This window comes from Microtus oregoni, unplaced genomic scaffold, assembly GCF_018167655.1.
Source record: "Microtus oregoni isolate MIOR12 unplaced genomic scaffold, Mior012 000080F_ref0000499, whole genome shotgun sequence".
Classification (NCBI taxonomy): Eukaryota; Metazoa; Chordata; class Mammalia; order Rodentia; family Cricetidae; genus Microtus; species Microtus oregoni.
Genome location: NW_024544538.1, coordinates 5,343,786 through 5,364,258, shown reverse-complemented (window position 1 = coordinate 5,364,258; position 20,473 = coordinate 5,343,786). Strand labels below are relative to the sequence as shown.

Genomic DNA, 20,473 nt, shown 5'->3' with positions numbered 1-20,473 from the left:
TGAGATAGTTTCCTGCTGCTGAAGATGCAACCACTGGGAAAGATGGTTAGAGGCCAGAGAAGTCAAGGGAAAAAAAATCATCTTAAGGATTGATGTAAAAAACAAATAGTGTATCAATATCAATGAAATTTCTCCCTTAGTGAAACCAAAAGCATTCCAAGATTTTAGTTGATATATATATATATATATATATATATATATATATATATATATATATATATATATCTTTACACACACAGATATGTTAAGATTTTTTTTGCCTAACCATAAGTGTGGAAGAAAAACATTTCTGAAATAAAAGGGTTTTTAAATTTTTATTATTCTTGCTGGGCAGTGGTGGTCCACGCCTTTAATTCCAGCACTCAGGAGGCAGAGGTAGGTAGATGAATTACTGTGAGTCCAATGCCAGCTTGGTCTATGAGAGCTAGTCCCAGGACAGACACCAAAACTGCACAGAGAACCCCTGTCTCGAAAAAAACAAAAGAAAACAAAATATCATTGGGTGGGGTGAGTGTGCATGCACACGGGCACATGTGTAGAATGTGGATATGGACATGCACACTACAAGATGTGTGGCAGTCAGAGAACAATGTTATGGAGCCAGTTTTCTCCTCCCACCTTTGATTGGGCTCTGGAAAGAGAACTCAGGTCTTCAAGTCTACAGGCACCTTTATTTTACATGCCGAGTTGTCTTTCCAGGCAAAATAAAAGTGATTGTTTCCGTGTTTTCCTCTCAAGGTGCTAATACTTTCTAGTGAGTCTGACATGGTAGTGCATGTCCGTAATTCCAGCGATGTGGAGGCTGAGGTAGGAGGATTGTGAGCTCTAGACAAGGCTGGGCTATGCAATAAGCTCAAGCCACCCTGGGTAATATAACGAGATCTAATCTCATAAAAAAAAAAAAAACACCACCCCCAATAAAAGAAAAAAAATAAAATCACCAAACAAAGCAAAACGAAACCAAAAGCCTAGTAACACAATTCACAATTCACGTAAGCACGACCGTGCACTGTTCAAAGAGCAGTTCATGGTCGCGATGAGATGGCAAACAAGTTGAAAAGCAAACATGCATAGGTCATTCTGGCTTCTCTCTCTCCGAGATGAGGTGAGCATGCTTGTGGCTACAGGAATTTATTATTTCCATGGATCTCATATAGATTTACAATCTCAACTCCAAATCGCCAGCCGTCATGTTAGAAAGCTAGGACAGGTGGTGCCCCATGCCTCCAAACCCCAGCAATGTGAAGGCAGAGACAGGAGGATCTCTGCAGCCCATTGACTAGTTAGTCTTGCCCAGTCGGTGAGTTCTAGATTCAATGAGACCTAACAACAAAGGAGGAGGGCAGTAGAGAAAGACTCCCAGCACTTGACTTCTGGTCTCCAGATACATGTACACACACGTACACCCCTGCCCTAAGCATGCAGACATACATAAGCATGTACACACACACACACACACACACACACGTACATCACAATACAAATAAAAGTTTAGAAAAGAAATTATGAAGCTTCTAACTAAGCGGCTAGATAAATCTTTAGAGGTCAGCTACTGAAAAACAGTTTTCTTGGTCTCATATATAAGCAAATATTCATAACATAACTAGAGGTCTTCTATGACAAAGGCAATGATAGCTGTGTATAATATCGTGTGTACATTACATCTAGGATGACAATAAGTCCACTGTGTTCTGTTTCCTGCTTGATGTTGCAAAAGACCAGATCGGTTTCCATTAATTTTTTTAGATAGCTTTTTATTTGTGTATGAGTGCACACATACAGCTGTATGTGTAGGCACTGTATGTGTGGAGGTAATAGAATAACTTGAGGGAGTTGGCTCTCTCCTTCTACCATGTGGGGCTCGGGGAATCACACTCAGGTCATTAGACTTGGCAGCAAGCATCTTTACCTGGTGAGTCATCTTGCTGGACCACTATTCATCTTTGCCGTCACAATTTATCAAATACTTCCGTCTTTTAAGCTGACGCCTGGAAAGGCTGCCCTAACATAAAACTAATTTTACATGTGTGTCCTCTTCAGAAAACTGACGCAACCAGACAACAGGGAAACTTGTAACAAATGTTTGTTAAGACGAAATAGCTGCCTTGGAATTAATGGTATAATGTTTATTGTTTCAAATGTCATTTTCTCTACCATCCACTCCCAACAACACGCTCCCAAAAACAAGGTCAAAAGAAAGCATTTAGGTGACATACAAAAAAAAACAATATTTATTTTACTTTCTTATAAGAAGTTAAACAGAAAGACTCCTAGTTGAAGACATTACCAAAAACATTAACATTATTTCATGTATCCCTTCAGTGCCCAGATTCAGAAAAAGGTTATCTGAATGGAAGAAAAGAAATGGTTCTCCTTACACTGGGTTTACTTATATATGTAGGTGAAAACAATCCATATACCTTAGTCAAAATAATATATGAACCTACAAGTTTCCAATAAGCAATGTACTCATGAAGAGTTCCCAAGTCCTGGAGATTGCTCTTGTTCATTAAAACAAAGGTATTCCTATCATTTACTATCGCCTTTCCCCTCTGCTACTGAACTGCTGAAAGAGGAGGTTGGAAGCAAAATAAGATGTCCTTGTTCCCAGGCTGCATGACTATCAGAATGGGTGCTCTCGGGGCATTTCATCACCGTCTTCATCACCATCCACATAGGCCAGCAGGAAAAGTGGCCCTGTGCAAGGCATTTAGGTGCTTTCCTTCCTAGAACTATGAAATCCTGGGGAAGGAGTGGTTTCACTCTTCTACAGGAAGCTAGGTCTTCATTCTAGTGGACAGTAGGAGAAACTCGGAGACCTCCGATGCCTATAGCCCAGCAGCAATCTGACACCCAAAATAAAAGCACCGGGAGATGACACCCATGAGTCACATCACTCACCCTCATTTCCTAAAATGTGAGGGCACAGTGCTCCTCCACTGCCACTACTCCTACAGAAGCAAGACTCCCCTTTGTCCCAGCCTGTGGAGATCAGGGGTCTCTTATCTTCCCTGCTTAAGGACAAGAGATGCAAGAAGCATCATTTTATTGATATGAACTGGTAAATGCCTGAAGAATTTGTGATATGAAGTTCTTCAGTCCTTGCTAGTGATCTGTAGGTATGAGAAAGAGAAGTGGGGTACCTCTCACTGTTTTGAATTTACGGGAAGCAGGCAGAATAGGGGATACACATATGCATATATCGTGGGAATGGGGCAGAATGGAAACCCAACATATGCAAAAATCTAGTACATAGTTGGAGCCCCACTTGGCTCCCTCTCAATAAACACAGAACATTTGAATGGACAGAACCATTTGCAGCATGGAAAATAGCCATCCTAAGGCCTATCTTACAAACAAAGAAAAACAGACACTAATCTTTTTTCCCCCTCAAGCAAATAGAGCCTAAATTCTAAGCGAAGAAAAGACATCATCTCTATTAGAAAATGCACAAAGAAACACCAATTGCTCGAAACCCTCAACTAATTGCAGGCTCACAGGAAAGTAACAAAACCTGTATGAATTAGTCGTTGTTGTTCAGAATACTCATCTTTTACCTGAGATGCAAATTATTCCCTGCTCCACTAGATAGTCTAAGCAAATCTGTACCCTCAATTTCACTAAAAGTCGAAAGGCTATACGAAAGAGAATGCGGGAGTAGGCATAGCAGGGAATAAGCATAGACGATGAGAAGTTCAAAAGTCTGGGAAATGGCTGGCTATCTGAAGATAAAGAAAGTACTAAGAAATAAGGAGTCCCAAAATTATATAAACCCAGGAGTGGGGTCCCATCCCTCACACTAGATACAAGTACAAGCTAGATACATAGTCCATACTTGATTTGAGTAGCAGAAATGACGTGGGGCAGACATATTTCCAGACTCCCTGACTTCAACTCTAATACTAGGTCATTCTGCCTCCACTATCCCACAAAATCCTGCAAGGACATAAACAGCCTTGGTGGAGAAGTTGCCTCTGCGTTTTTTTCTACATGTCATCACCGTGGCCAAGATGACTTCTGGGAAATTCAAGGCAGAGGGAAATGCTATTGAAGTGGATAATGACAGCACATTTTAATCGCCACAAACATTACTCAGTAGGTTCCCAAACAATAGGCAGCAGATTGTATCAGTTTTGTTTGTTAGATGTTCTCTGGGAATCAAGTTCAGCACTAGCATACACACCCCAAGTGAGTTTCCTCACAAGTAAAATTTCGTGGTGTTAATCCACACAAAGAATACAGAGCAAGCAGAGATTCTTTAAGGAAGTCATCATGACTCCTGATAAGATGAATCCATGCTCATTGTCCCCTTTTCTTTGTCATCTAGTTTGGACACTTGGCAAAGGACATCTGCTTTTAAGAGTCAACGAGAACAAGAAAGGTTCTGCTCTCGTCTTGAAGAGCTCCATTAGTTTGGGTTTTTCGGTGCAAAACTGACATGAAAAAGCCATGGCTCTCTTAGGAGCTGCCTGCGCTTCAAGGGTCCAGTAGTTTCGATTTCTATTTAACAAGCCCTCGGATAACAGATGGAGAGTGCAGTGAATCTTCACAGGGTCACATTGATAGAAGACCAGAAGTCAGTTCTCCCCATCACTGAGCTGCTTTCTTCAGGTTTTCGATCAGCACTACAGAATCCGTTTCCTCTTTGGATTGCTTCTCGTAGATGTCATACTTCTTCCAGTGCTGCAAGGAAGAACAAGAACACGCCCGGTGACTTCACAGCCACATTCTCTCCCCAGGCATTGGGAGTCAGCGCTTACTTTTAAGTTTGTATGCACAAGAACAGTAAGAGCAATGCTTTCCTGCTTTGGGTCTTCTGATCTAAGAATACTCATCGAATGGGACAATTAATGGAGCCAAACAATCAAGAATGAACATCAAAGACAGGAAAAACATGGGATTGTTACATAGCGTTTAGTGGCTGTCTGAAGAGATAAACAAATTGAGATATTTGCAGAACTAGAAACAGTCTTTGGGAAATAAACTAAAAGGTGGCCCACTTTTCCAACTGTCGTACTTGGGATTTTATTTTCTTACCACTCACATTGGACCACTGCTCCAGAAACATCACAGGCTCCCAAAAGTTAATTACCATCTAGTTAACAAGACCCTGGATATCCTGAAAGTCTGAGTCCTAGCAGCTGTGAAAATCTCTATACTAACCCTTCATTTAACATCATTTGCCAGACGGACCGATTTGTTAGACATTATGTGTAATGGACTCATTATACAGAGCTTCTCCTGAATGGGATCCAAGCATATTTTCATAGTAAAAAGCCAACATTCTGGTCCTTTGGCCATCTTTGGCAGTCTGGGGAAGGGATGAACTTATTTATTTATTTATTTATTTATTTATTTATTTATTTATTTATTATGTATACAATAGTCTGTCTGTGTGTATGCCTGCAGGCCAGAAGAGGGCACCAGACCCCATTACAGATGGTTGTGAGCCACCATGTGGTTGCTGGGAATTGAACTCAGGACCTTTGGAAGAGCAGGCAATGCTCTTAATCTCTGAGCCATCTCTCCAGCCCCAAAGAATGAACTCTAAACTCAGTTCTGTCATCTGTAAAAAAAAAAAAAAAAGCTGCCAGAAAAAAGTATAGGCAAAGTATGAGGCACAGACGAGCCTAGCTAACTGCCTGTGTGAGGAAATCAAGTTTTTATTGAAAGAGAATCACGTATTTTTGTATTGCCTATAGGTGTTTTCATTCTGTAAGCTTTAAATTGTTGCAGAGAGTGAAATACTTTATGAATAAAACAAGAACCCTTTGCAGAAATAAAGCCACACCACTCCCTGCACAGGCTTGGGACTGGGCTCCCTTTCTCCTTGGTGCTCTACCGTTCATTGAGCTTGCGGGAAGATGGGGAAGTCAGAGAGACAGAAACAAGAGCAGCCTGTTTAGCTGTGGCGGGCTGCGGCACTAAGGAAATAGGACCAGTAGTAGTAGTGGTAGTGTATGGAGCTAAAAACTGGGAGATGCTGTTTAAAATAGCCATTTTTTCCTAAATAAAATATTTAACACTAGCATACCTGACAGAGTTGTGAAGTGCTGCCGAGGATGCTGAGGAATCTGATTGGTCACGTATTTTTGGAGGGAATGTAAACTAGTAGTCACTCTGTGAAACAGCCTTATAATTGTGTAACTCTGAGCATACACTTAGCATAGGACCCTAAAGTCTTGCTCCTGTCTATTTACCCAGAAGAAAAGAAAACACGTCCATACAGAGACTTTATTTACATTCACAGCACCTTAACTCCTAACAACCCAACGATGTGTAGTCCTGATGTCCTTATACAAGAGAATGTTAAATAAACTATGGAGTATTTCTTAGCAATACAGAGAAGTAAACTGTTGTTGGCATATGCAATGATATGAATATTTTCTTACTACATCATTACTAAGTGAAAGAAGCCAGATTCAGAAATCTATGTATCTTAGGATTCCATTTGTTTGACACTATGGAAAAAGAAAGATTCTGGGGATGGAAAACAGATCAGTGGTTGCAAGGGACATGACCCGTGGTTTTCAACTTTCGTCATGCTGCAACCATTTAGTACAGTTCCTCATGTTGTAGTGACCTCCGAATATTTTTCTTTGCTAGTACAGTTCCTCATGTTGTAGTGACCCCCGAATATTTTTCTTTGCTACTTCATAACTTTAATTCTGCTACTGTCATGAATCATAATGTAAATATCTAATACACCTTTAATCCCAGCACTCGGGAGGCAGAGGCAGGCGGATCTCTGTGAGTTCGAGACCAGCCTGGTCTACAAGAGCTAGTTCCAGGACAGGCTCCAAAACCACAGAGAAACCCTGTCTCGAAAAACCAAAAAAAAAAAAAAAAAATCTAATATGCAGGATATTTGATATGGGACCCCTGTGAAAGGGTTGTTTGACTCCCAAAGGGGCTGAGATCCACAATTTGATAACGACTGGTCTCAAGTGAGGGCTGGAGCTGACTCCAAAGGGACACGTAAAAAATGACAGAAATATTCTATATTTCTACTGGAGTGGAGACCACAAAATTGCATCTACTTGCTAAAATTCTTCTAAGGGAACACTTAAAAAGGATACATTTGTTATTTGTAAATTGAACTTGAAAAATTCTATAGTTTAAAAAATGTGAAATGTTCAGACTTCTAAGAAAAACAATCCAAAAAGTTAAGATAGCCTTAAAACAACGGTTTACTCAATAAATGGCACTATGCCAACTGGCTAAGCATTTGAAAAAACAAAGCTAAACACTCCCTCATAGACTCCACCAATTAAGCCCCAAGCATAAAACACAAAGTCAACTAAATACACAGGGAAGCAACTTTGTAAGTTTCCAATGGTATAGACTTTCTGCACACAAAATATCATTTTTGAGAGGTAGTTTTACTGCAGAAAAAAATTTCTCTAGCTTCATATTTTAAATAATCATCCTTTGGCTTGTTAGCCATTGTTGCCTTTTATTGTATTTATGGTGATTATCTAAATACAAATGATTTTATGAGAATTTGTATCATATGTTGCTAAACAAAACATCCATATTACTTAAGCATGAGAATTCAAAATAATTATATTCACAGGAAGTCTATATTAAAACTAGGGTATACAAATTTCTAGATTTACCAGTAGCAGTGTTCAAATACTTTAACTTCCAAAAGCAGTTTCACGCATGGATACACATAACTTATTCAAGCCACACGAGCTCCTTGGGTAAAAATTTGTCACTTCAAATCTGCACATTTCTAAACTAAAATCTACTTGAGGAGCAGGTCAGTAGTATAGCATGTGCAAAGTTCCATCAATAGTATTAAAAGAAAGAGAGCGAGAGAGATCCAAAAATCTATTTTTAGATTAAGGGGTATACAAAAATAAGTGGCAGCCGGCAGGATTTGGCTCATGGTTTGTAATTTGCAGAGATATGAAGGCAGGAAAGTAGTTTGTGGCAGCATGGTATGGTATTTGTCTCTCTATACAAATGCAATCATTAAAAAAATAAGAAAGGCAAACAGCGTTATTAGTAAAGCAAACAAATAATACCCCAAATAAGTGTTTATGGGGACGAAAAAGTCATGGTTATGTGGAAGAGTACACAGAAAGAATCCACATGGATCCAAGAGGCCTAAGAAGTTGGTGGGATCTCAAGCATCACTGAGCGAATTTCCGAACATTTTAAGAGTCTGCTAAGCCGGGCGGTGGTGGCACGCGCCTTTAATCCCAGCACTCGGGAGGCAGAGACAGGTGGATCTCTGTGAGTTCGAGGCCAGCCTGGTCTACAAGAGCTAGTTCCAGGACAGGAATCAAAAAGCTACGGAGAAACCCTGTCTCGATAAATCAAAAAAAAAAAAAAAAAAAAAAAAAAAAAGAGTCTGCTAAATCACAAAAAGTCCAAGACACAAGCTCTCTAAAGCGAGTCTCCCTTGCAGGATGAAGCTGCACTCTGAAGAGAAACTAGGGGGAATAGACTCCAAAGGATTTGCATGGCAGGAAAAAGAACTGGATAAAAAAGAAAGAAAATCCAGATAAATGTGGAGATGGAGATGAGGGAAGGAGAGATGGAGGAAGAAGTTATAAAAAGAAAAGGCCAGGTATATTGGCACATGCCTGGAATCCCAGAACTTGGGAAGCAGAGGCAGAAGGATAACTACAAGTTCAAGGGAAGCCGGGATTACAGAGGAAGTTGCAGGACTACCTAGAGAGACTGATTCTCACCACTAAAGAGAAATAAAAGGAGGCAGATGGGAAGGCAGGACCTTCCAAAGTCATTTTTTATAATTTTCAAAACTTCTCAAAGCCATAGAAGAGAGGGCTGTATAATCATGAAATTAGTAAGGCAGACCCGAGTAAAGCCTCTCTCTCTTTTTTAAAGTTTAGGAAACCAAATTCACATAAAAATGAACAACAGAATAATATCTCCACAGAAGTAAAAGTCACCAGAAATATGTCCATGAAAACTATACCCTAATATTTGAAAGCTTGATGAAGAAAAATTTACACAGAATGAGATATTATAAATCCCACGAAGGAATGTATAAATATTCAGAACAGGATTCAGAAAATTAGATGAGAAAAAATTCAGAAATTAAATGAGAAAACTCAGTAAAGAATCAGAAATAAAGGAAAATAATAATTTCATTTCAGAAATGAAGACTAAGCTAGGGGACCATGGGCGAGTAAACACAACAGATTGTTAGATGATGTCTTCAGAGAACTAGCACCTGAGATGGGGATTTAGACAATTATCACACAGAGGGTGCAGCAAATGGAGAAGGAAGGCAAAAAGCCAAGCGTAGACTAGGTCAGACATCCCTCACACAAAATGCTCAAGAGTAAAGGCGTTTGGGGTTTGGGAAAGTTTTTCAAAATTTGGAGATATATTGTAGATGGGACGGACCCAAGTCTTAACTCAAAATTCTTTCATGCTTCACATACACTAAATAGTCATAACTCAACAGAAGGTTGCATAGCACATAGAAGTTTTGTGCATAAAACAAAGTCCTAGGAAGCAGAATTTTCCATTTGTGGCCTCATATTGGCCCTTAAAATAGTTCAACTATTCCAGCATTCTGGACTTTAGATATTTACTTTAGAGGTATTCAACATGTACCTAACAAAAATCAACCCAGAATGGCTAACATCAAGAATGGGTCTGGTAAGATTATTGGATTTTGTGGGGAAAATATTTTTGAAAATCCCGGGAGGGAAACTCAAGTATTTTAATATGGAACAATATTATATGGTCAGATGTCTTTAACAATATTTTATACCAGAATAACAGATTTAAGATAGTCAAAGCAGGACGTACATGTGTGTGTGTGTGTGCGCGTGCGCGTGCGTGCGCATGCGTGCACGCGGTGTTGCTTTTGGCTTCTGTTTTGTTTTAAACTCACTGAGTTCGTGTGTGCAGCAGGCCTGCTGTATCTGGAAGGCAGCTTTTCCTTTGATCACCAACCATCAGCTCTCACACTCTTGCTGCCCCCACCTCTGCAATGATCCTTGAGCATTGGTAACCGTGTGCCAGAAAGACACACGTCACATGCGTGTTTCACTTGGAATACCCATAAGGGCAGGAACTTGCTAAAATCCCATGGGAAACGATGTTAAAGGGAAAGGAGACAGAATGCACTATAGTATAAAGGGTTCAAAATTAATAATGGGACAGAAAGGGTTAATGCGGGCAGGGGATGGGAAAACAGGCTAAAGGAAGGAGTACATGGACGGAAAATTAACACTAAAGACATTTAGAAGTGGTTATAACCTACTACTGTAGAAGCTTCCTAAAATATATGCATATAAAATGCTATGTTGGATAAGAAAAAAAAAGCAATTTGTAAGCCACTAGTGATGTTTATAATCCCAATGCTCAGGGAGCTGAGGCAGGAGGATTGCTAGGAATTCTAGGCTACCCTGGGCTATCTAGGGAGCTAAAGGTCAGCTGGGGCTGAGGATGAAATCCTGTTTTACACACACACACACACACACACAAAACTTTAATTGTTTCATACGAGGTCAGAAACAATCTGTAAGGACAATCTTTACAAATAACATTTTTATTCCAAAATAAAACTTGGATTACTCTTTAAAAAATTTTAGACTCATTTTATCTTATGTGTCTGTTTTCCTTGCATATATGTTGCCTATAGAAGCCAGAATATGGAATCCCCTGGAACTGGAGTTTCAGAGAGTTGTGATATTATGCCATGTGGGTGCTGGGAACCAAATCCATGTTCTCTGCAACAGCAACAAGTGCTCTTAACCTTTGAGCCATCTCTCCAGTCCCAACACTCTTAAATTTTTTTATTGACTAATTTTATTCTTTGACAGTTTCATACATGTATATATGAAGGAAGGATTTAGGGGTTCTTACCCCCCCCCCACAGCTTACCATTTCCTACTGATAGATTCATGCAGAGGGGAGTGTCAATGCTTTTAATTGGCCACTCACCAGTGACCCTACCATGCTCTAATGAACAGTTCCAATCCACTGATCACACGGATGGCACTGGTTAGTTCAAATGGGTCACAAAACAACCCCCATACTTACGAATCCAGGACAGGGAATGGTAGGAAAAGCGGGGAGTGTAGTTGATTGAGATGGGAAGAAACATGGAGGATGAAGGGGGCTAACTGTAATACAGAGCACATGGGGCCCTTGTAATAGAGAATACATTATATACTCCTTTTTAAACCCTTTATCAGAACCATGGCCTTTCTCTCAGCACAGCATGGAATATGCCCACATAAAGGAGAAAGAATGAGCACAAAGCCTTAGTATCCAATCTTACGAATTTTCTGCCAGCCTAATTTTAAAACCCCCAAAATTACCAGTCCACAATTCAATCCTTAATCTGCCATTTAAAATAAAAGAAATGGGCCATCATCAACAATAGAATAGTGGCCAAAGAGAAAAAATACATCACGGGTTTTTATTTTATAAAGCAAAAAATTCAGGAGAATTATGGAAAATCAAGTCTCAATTTAACATTTTTTTTCAAGTTTGATTACAATAGTCCCCACAGTGTCTAAAAGTGAAGTAAATTTCACGCAGCTAAGCACCATGTGAAAGCACTGGTCTTTTGGACAGAGATCAACCTATTTCTTGCCCCAGTCTTCTTCAGAATAGTAAAAAACAAAAGGCTGGACAGAACATATTGGAGACCCCACATCTAAGAGCCCTGTCAAGCATGTCTTGAAAGGGACTAATTTGAAACCATTTGTGGTAGCCATTAACCCAACGCCTCATTTTATAAGCCAATAAAGGGAAAAAAATAAGCATGCATTCTGTCCTTTTAGCAGGAACTGAATTTCAGAACAGCCAAAAAGCCTAGCTGACAACCAAAAAGCAATGCTTCACGGAAAGGTGCAGATTTATACACGGAACTGAAAGGACAAAAGGAGAAAGGAGCAAACTGCCCTTTAACAACACCTCAAGGCTGAAAAAGGCAATCCACTGGCGTAAAAGCATTAGCTGAAGGGTTGGCACAGTACCACACGATACCCAGCAAAGTATCTCCAGTGGCACGGGTCGTGGGAGGAGGGAGGACGTGAGTAACCAGAGGGAGTATGCTGCTGGCGTCTTAAACACAGGGGTCATTCTCAGCCTCACTAATGGTGGGCTCATTGGATGGTATCTGTCTCTAAAGAACTGGGATTACTGGCAAAATTCAAGCAGGGCCTGAGCCTTCGATCATATTAGGAATTCTTAATCTTTCAATCACCGTGATGTGACGGTGTCTTGGTTGCAAAGGAAAACATATATACTGAAGGGGAAAATATATATATATATATATTTGGAAGTTTAAAAGGCTTTGTGATTGGGCATGTAAAAGAGGCACAGCACAGTTGCCTGCTGAGAAGTGTGGGGAGAATGGTGTGGTTTTTTTTTCCTTTTTTAATGGATGCAAGAAATACAGATGCAGAAGAGAAGCAATTCCCTCTCCAGTCCCCTCCCCCACCCCTGCATGTGGCCAGCAGCCCAATTAGTCACATGGAAAAAGCAAAAAGCAAAGCAACAGGAAGAAACACTGGGGGCCAAACTGTTACTATGGTGATGAACAAAACAGCATCAAAACACTAGAAACCTTAAGGAAAACTACGCTGAAGATTTATTTTGTGGCCGCATCTAAATGCGTTTTTAAAGCAGCATTACTGATGGCGTTGGTGTGGAAGTAACAGGTGTTTCAAAAACACATGGCTTCTGTCTTCAGATTAGGAGGTGACATCTTTTGAGGTACTGGGATCTAGTCCAAGTAGTTTTGTAGTCACCTCTCTACCTCTGGAGACTTCTCAGTGGCCCCCAAAGTCCCCATCTCTAAAGTGACGGTGTTAGGAAGAGCATCTAGGATTTTGCAAATTTGTAATTAAAGGCAAGAATTCGGCACATAATCCTGTGTCTCCTCAGCAGCATCCAAGACCACGCTCATTCTGTGACTAAAGGATTCTAGAAGGGAATGGCTGTCTCTCTAGTGCAGGTACATCACTTTCTGAGGACTACTTCTGTGTAAAGAGAGCAGATAACAGGGCCTATGAGATGGGCTCAGGGGGTGCTGGCTCTTGCTACTCAAGCCCCCAGACCTGGGTTCAAGCCCGTAGAACCTACAGACTACTAAAGGAAATAACTGACTCCCCAAAGTTGTGCGCTGCCACATGCACGTCCTCTCCCCACACACGGAGAATACTTTTTTAAAAAGTGGATTATTCATCTGCTTAAAAGCAGACAGAAAATTGTTCCCTGACCTTTGCCCACAGGCAGCATTATTTTATTCTACTTGTAGTTTGAAAGACCTGGTTTTGTTTAATGATCTGCAGCCATCATAGACGAAAATGTCCCATGCTTTCAGCGGTCCATCTTGTCAATATATCCAGCTCACAAAATTACAGAATTATCTGACTCATTGGGACAAAAAACAACATATTATCCTCTAGACAGAAAATTGAAAAATCCCCCGCAATTTTCCCGTCTCTGAGAAAGATAATTGATCTGCTTTTTGTCGTCAGTGTTGCCGTCATTCACTCTATCACCCAGAACTGAAGACTCACAATTATTTTCTATTCTCCCTACCTTTCCTCGCCCACACAGAGTCACCAAGTCAGAGGGCATTCCTTTAACAATGCGTCTTATCATCAGTCTCCTCTGCTACCATGCAAGTCCAAGTCTCCATTATCTCCCAGACCTGGATGACTACAATGGTCCTTCTTCCTTGTTAATGATTTGTACATGGTTTCTTTCATTGTAAAAGTAATGCATGCTTATTATAGGCAATTTGGAAATTTCAGGGAGATAGACAGAATATCAGCTACCCATAATTCCTCTGACCCAGTTCCTTCTACTCATTGTTCTATGTGTATCTAATAGTTCTCTAAAAATTGGGATTGTGATTTACTAGATATTTATAATCTGTTTTGTACTCTTATAAGTGGGGTTTTCTTTCTTCTTCTTTTTGAGATACTATTCTTTGAAACCTAACTTTTTAAAAAAAATCAATTCAAGATGTTATTCTCTAAGTGCCGTAGATAGAAAGCCTGACAGCAGCAGCCTTCCTTTATAAGTAAACTATTATTCGCTCTGAAAGCTGTTAACTTTTACCGTCCTTAGATGTGAGACACCCCCAGTTCACTTTAGATGCTTTAGCAAATTTTTCTGACACTTGGACAGTCATATATGAGATTCAGACAGTTTCATCTGCTCATGGAAAATTCTATTACTTCATTAATTTTGCTTCTCATTTATCTGTTGATTTTTAATAAGTCATTATTCATATGTTGACTCAATTTATCTACTAATTGTCTTACAATTTTCCTCATAGCATATTTTTGTTCTAGAAAATAAAATCAATTCTTAATTGTTGGTAACTCACTGTTTTCTAGTTTTCATATTAGAACAAAATAAGACACGGGTCAGTCTTGTGCCATTGTTTGGTTATTTCCCGAATGTTTATTTCCAAGAGCATGATTTTCATGATCAAAGATGTTTATTATATTGTTATCAAGAAAGGACATAGGTTAAATACCCCTGATCCAAAAAAAACCCCCAAGTTCTGAAATGAGCCAAAATCTGAGGCTGTTTGCACAGTGATAAGGTGCTTTAAAATTTCAGAATTTTGTCTGGGTGTGGTATTATATGCCTTTAATCCTAACACTAAGGAGATAGGGCAGATGAATCTATATGAGTTCAAGAGTAGCCTGGTCTACCTAGTGAGTTCCAGGCTAGTCAAGGCACATACTGAGACCCGACCCTGTCAAAAAAAAAAAAAAAGAGTTCTGAAGTTTGGATTTCCAATTTTCAGGTCAAACAGTAAAATCTATGTAATACTCTAAAGTCTGAAAAAATACTTTTGTTCTCAAGCATTTTAGATAAGGGACACTCAACCTGTATTGAGGGCCACCAGCACTGCATGACAGGGGCACTTTCTTAGCTACTTGTTAAGAACTAGTTATTGTTTCTTTTAAGAACTGCATTAGGTAGGCAGTTTATACCTTGTTAGTTACTTTCCTATTGCTGCAAAGAGACACCATGACCAAGGCAACTTACAGAAGAAAGTTTCGAGGAGGCTTACAGTTCCAGAGGATTAGAGTCATTTCCCATCATGTGGGGGAGCACAGCAGCAGACAGGTAGGCAGGCGTGGCACGAGAGCAGTAGCTAAGAGCTCATATCTCATCCACAAACATAAGGCAGAGAGTTAACAGAGCCTGGTGTGGGCTTAGAAAACCCAATACACCCCCCCCCCCCAATAAGGCCATACCTCATAACACTTCCCAAACAGTTCCACCCTCTGGGGGCTGACTACTTATACATTTGAGCCTATAGGGCCCATTTTCATTCAAACTACCACATGGCTCATCAATGCTTGGTTGGCACATGCATTTGGCCTTTGCCCACAGACACTGGGCATTTGTATTGCGGGATTTTAGGTAGTCTCCATCCTGCTGAAAAGAGAAGCAAACTCAAACGCCTTTCCGTGGCTTGGCCTTGAGGCCAATGTGTGACAGCATGGTAGAACTGGAAATGGCAGAGCGCAGGGGAATGGGAGAATGCACACTCTGCTACTATTCCAAATGGAAAGATTGTAAGTAAGGCACACTGGACAAGCGAAGGCATCTATGGTTGCAAAGCAGGCCTATTTCCAGTTTGATGGCAGGCATGGTCCTCCTTTCTTGAATGCAGCCCCCTAGGATGAGAATGCCATTCCTCATTCCCGATACTGTCTCACTGCATGCTAATCGTAATATGATTCCAAGTCCTTTGCTCTAAAATCTCACTCCCCACCAGATGTGTGACTATGGCCAAGTTCCTAGACCTCACTGAGTCTCTGTTTCCTCATCTGGAAAAAACTATACCAACAGCACCGTCTTAATTGCTTTCTTGCTGCTCTGATATACTCTGGACATAAGCAACTTAATGGAGAAAGGGGTATTTCAGCACAAGGTACAGTCTATCAGAGCAGAGAAAGCAAGGCAATTGGGACTTGCAGCAGCTGATCGCCTCACATCTGCAAACAGAAAGCAGATGAACGCATGCTAACACTCGCTCGGCATGCTTTCTCTACTCAATACAGTCCAGGATCCACGGCCCAGGAAATGGTCTCACCCACAATTAACAGGAGCCTTCTCACATCAATTAATATAATCAAGGTCATGCCCACAGGCATGTCCAAAGGCCTATCTCCCAGGGGACCCTAGATTCCATCAGGTTGACAGAAATGACCATCCCAAGCACTTACACTATGGGGGGGGGGGGTGTTAAGACTCAATAAGGCAACAAAGGCCAAGCACTCACTGCCCTCCCTGACATACCCTAGATGCTCAGCAACTGCTTCCAGCATCCATTGAAGTAGTTGCTGAAATGAAGAACAGCATGCTATACAGGTTGCTTTACCAGGACAGGAATCACCTCTGGCCTCTTTTTAGATATGCAGATTTATAGGATTCACTCCTGACTTGCTGCCAGAATTTCTGGAGACAGGGCCCAGGAACCTGTACTGAAGTTACGCAATATCTTTTGTAGACTGCTGGACCTACCTGCCTCGTGGTACCCTGGCCTGGGCATTACCACCCTCTACAAAAGTGATCTGCTTTTAAAAATTAAAGTGCTCTACCAGAATCCTTCTCTGATAGCCTGTCAACCTCCCTCCTTCCTGTCCCTAGCTGAATCACATCATTGCCAATATGAGCAATCCGTTATTAGGAGAGTCAACAATAAATGTATATTACTGTCAAAAGCACTACTCCCTGCTAACATGAATTAAACATGTCTAAAGTGTGAAATATGTTAACTAGTTTTTATTATTACTGTGCTCTGTATGAATTTAATCCACAGGAGACAGGTGCTACTCCTACTACTACTTTAGAAATGGAAAACCAAGTTACAGAAAGGCTAAGCCAGCGACCTAAGGTCAAAAAGACAGTAAATGACACGACGGATATCTGAGTCCAGACATGGTGACTCCAGAAGTCAGGCTATTATCTAGTACACTTCAGTGTTTCTCTAAATGAACCGCCCTATGCCTGCTAGTACTAATTTAAGCTATCTACAGTGCTATTAATATTTATTTCATACATGTTCTTCATTATCTTATTACAGCGAAGGCATTTATCACAGACATCTCGAACTCTTGTGCTCCAGTGTCTTAAATCTCCAGCCACAGCATGAAAGGCTGCGGGAGACCAACAGCTGGGTGGGTCTGGTCTCTTTCTATGTGCTTAGGGCCTATCTTTCTAGAGAAACTGGATGGACAACGTGCATCTTAACTGTTAATCCTATCTATATTTTCCTCATCAACATTTGAAAGGTATCTAAACGTTCAAGGCCCCTCCATTAGCTTAACTTCCCAAAGGAGGCTCTTTCTGCTATGTGTTTAGACAAGATATCTCATTCCTCAGAAAGAGGATGGAGTCCAGTGACCCGAGACAGACAGGGTATTCTGAGAATTTCTTAGCTGGTATGCTTGGCCAGATATCCGACATTTTAAATCAACTCTTTCATCTTTTAGATCAAGTGTAGGCTAAAATAACCAATTTTGGCCAGGGGCAGGTGGTGAGACCATTTGCTGTGTAAACATGAGGATGTGAGTTTGAAATATCAGCATCTATTTAAAAAAAAAATGGCCATGGCTGTTGAGACATGTAACCTCAGAGCTCTGGGGGAGGCAGGAACAGGGGGATCACCTAATGCCCACCCGCCTCACTTCAGGCTCAGTGGTGACCCCTTTTGCAAAGTAATAAGGCAGAGATTGACAGAGAAAGGCTACCCCCAACATCCTCCTTCTTTGGTCTCAACATTTGTAACCTTTCCCACACATGCATGTATACATACAATAACCAATCTGAAGAATTCTGATACATGGTACATTATGATATACCTTGAAAACATGATGCCAAATAAAACAAGCCAAAATCAATGAGGCAAATATTGCATGATCCCATATATATGAGATAACCTAGAATAGACAAATACACAGAGCAGAACATAGAGTAGTGGTTGCTGGGGGAACGGATATGAGAGCAAGAAGTTAGAGTTTGGTGAAGTACAGTTTCCACTGAGGATGATGAACAAGTCCTAGAAGTAGATACTGATGGTCGTTGTAAAACACGGAAAATGTGCTGGGTATTGAACTATACACTTAACATGGTTGGAATAGTTAGTTTCATGTTATGTGTATCGTGCCATAAGTTTTCCAGTCTCATACCCTACACAGCCCATTTCAACCCCCATGGAAGTAGTGCTTACCAGGGTATCATCATTCTGGTCTCCAAACATTTCTTTAAAAATCTTGCCAGGATCAGGAATTGGAGGAAATATAATGATCTTGAGCCTTTAAGAAAAGAGAGATTTGTTTGAATCAAACTTCCCAGTGCACAGGAGTCTCTCACATAAAGACAGCTCTTTCAAAAATAGGCATACAAAAGCCACAGTGCCCAAGTCACTTTTAGAAAGTCACCTTTAGTCATAACAGAATTGTGAAGGACAGGTTTAAATGGCTATGAGAAATCAGTGTCCCAAGACCACCAAATCTGCATAGAGGAAACAAGGCACCAACTTAAATTACTTACGTCATTTAAAAATAATGAGGGCCAGACATGATGACACACATCTTTAATCTCAGCACTCAAGAGGCAGAGGTAGGTGGATCTTTGTGAGTTCAAGGCCAGCCTGGTCACATAGGGAATTCTAGGCCAGCTATGGCTACACTGTGAGGCTTGTCTCAAAAATAAAATAAAATAATGGGCCATAATTTTAACAAATAAGAAGCTTGCTTTTATAATTTTGATACACACACACACACGTAGTAGTCTAATTAGTCTAATGGCACAGGCCTGTAATCTGAGTACTCAGGATCTTGGGGGCAAGATGGTTGTAAATTCAAATCCTGGCTGAGCTATAGAGTAATTTTAAGGCCAGTCTAAATAACTTAGAGCCTGTCTTAAAAAGTGAGAAGTGGGTTGGGGGATATGGCTTAGTGCAAGAGTTTAGGGTCAATGTTCAGCACTGCCACACACACAAAAAATATCCCTTGTTTTTTGCGGGTGTTTTGTTTGTTTGGTTCGTTGGTTTTTGTGTTTAAACAGCATATTATGTTGCTCAAGCTGTCCACAGACTTGTTATACAGTTAAGGATGGCCTTGAACTCCTTATTCTTTTGCCTTTACCTGCCAAGTGCTAGGATTACAGGCACACGCTGCTTCACACAGCCAAAAGTTGATCATTTCTCCTTTCTTCTTGCTGCTCTCCCATTGTTTTCAATCCTAGTGATGCACACGCCAGACAAGTCAGCTGCTGCCTAGCCACACCCTCAGCCCCCTCCTCTCTTTCTTGTGGGCCTGCCTCACCTCTCAGGATGGGTCTTGAGGTGTACCCTCTGTCCTCCTGTGTCTTTATCTAATTGCTTGCTTTAATCATTTGAAACCTGGTCCATGACATGACTCCCCAAATGTTATCTCTATCTTAGAGCTCTTCCTTAAACTCCAGGTCTAGGTATACAGTTGTCTACTGTATACATCTACTTGGATGCTTACTAGACATCTCTTACAATAGATTAAAAACTTAAATCCTTCCCTTTCTCTTAAAGGTAGCACTCCTCACGTTTTTCCTATCTTGGAAAATGTCACTGACACTCAGCTGTTGACGGTCAAACTCTGGAATATTCGATTTCCCTCACACCTCCATAAGTAATTAACCACCAGCAAGTCTTGTTAATTTGGGCTTTTGGAATATACCTCAAATTTATCTAACCACTTCTTCCTCCTTATACAGACTGCTTTCAATAGGCATAGTGTTAAATGTCTTTAGCCCCAGCACTCAGGAGGCAGAGATAATGGATCTCTGTGAGATGGAGGCCGACCTGATCCACATAAAGAATTCCAAGCCAGCCAAGGCAACATAGTGAGACCCTGTCTCAAAATAAAAACCAACCAAACAAACAAAATGACCAAAAATAAAGACTGCTCTTTTCACGCTTCCTTCCATCTGCTTCTATTCTTGTCCAAACGAACTCTTTAATAGAGGCATGATCCTATACTTAACAGTACATGCATGACCACACAAATTCTCTGCTTAGGGTATTCCAAGATCTCTTCCATGGTTAGGATAAAAAGTCTCAGTTCCTTTTCATGCCGTACTTGATCCTATCTGCCAGTTCTACAGCCTTATCTCCGGCCACTCTCCCTCACCCCATCTCTTCCAGGCAGACACCACAAGCTCATTTTAGCCCCTAAGCCTTGGTACTTGCTTTTTCCTTAGTCTGGAAAAATAGTTGAATAGCTCAATGCCTTTATTTTATGAGTCTCTAATCCAATTATCATCTTCTTGGAGAGGGCTTCCCTGGCCTCCTTATGTGAAATGAGTCTTCTAGCATTGCCTTCCTCTACCTCCTGCCAACCTGAATTCCTGCTATGGATGTGTATTATCCCCTCTAAAAATATAGAGAGAGCCTCTGTTCTATTCACGCCATAAGCCTGGCACTTTGAATGCTAGCGAGCATATA

General features: G+C 40.7%; 1 protein-coding gene across 1 annotated transcript in view; it reads right to left on the bottom strand.

Moving 5' to 3' along the window:
- Positions 1–2,208: 2,208 nt before the first annotated feature.
- Positions 2,209–20,473, bottom strand: part of Il13ra1 (interleukin 13 receptor subunit alpha 1) — a 62,378-nt gene continuing 44,113 nt past the window's right edge. Inside the window, exons 10-11 of the mRNA XM_041642914.1 lie at positions 18,221–18,305; positions 2,209–4,683 (exon numbers count right to left, since the gene is read on the bottom strand). Of these exons, the coding sequence (XP_041498848.1) occupies positions 4,591–4,683; positions 18,221–18,305 (178 nt within the window). The 3' untranslated portion in view covers positions 2,209–4,590. The remainder of the gene's footprint in view (positions 4,684–18,220; positions 18,306–20,473) is intronic.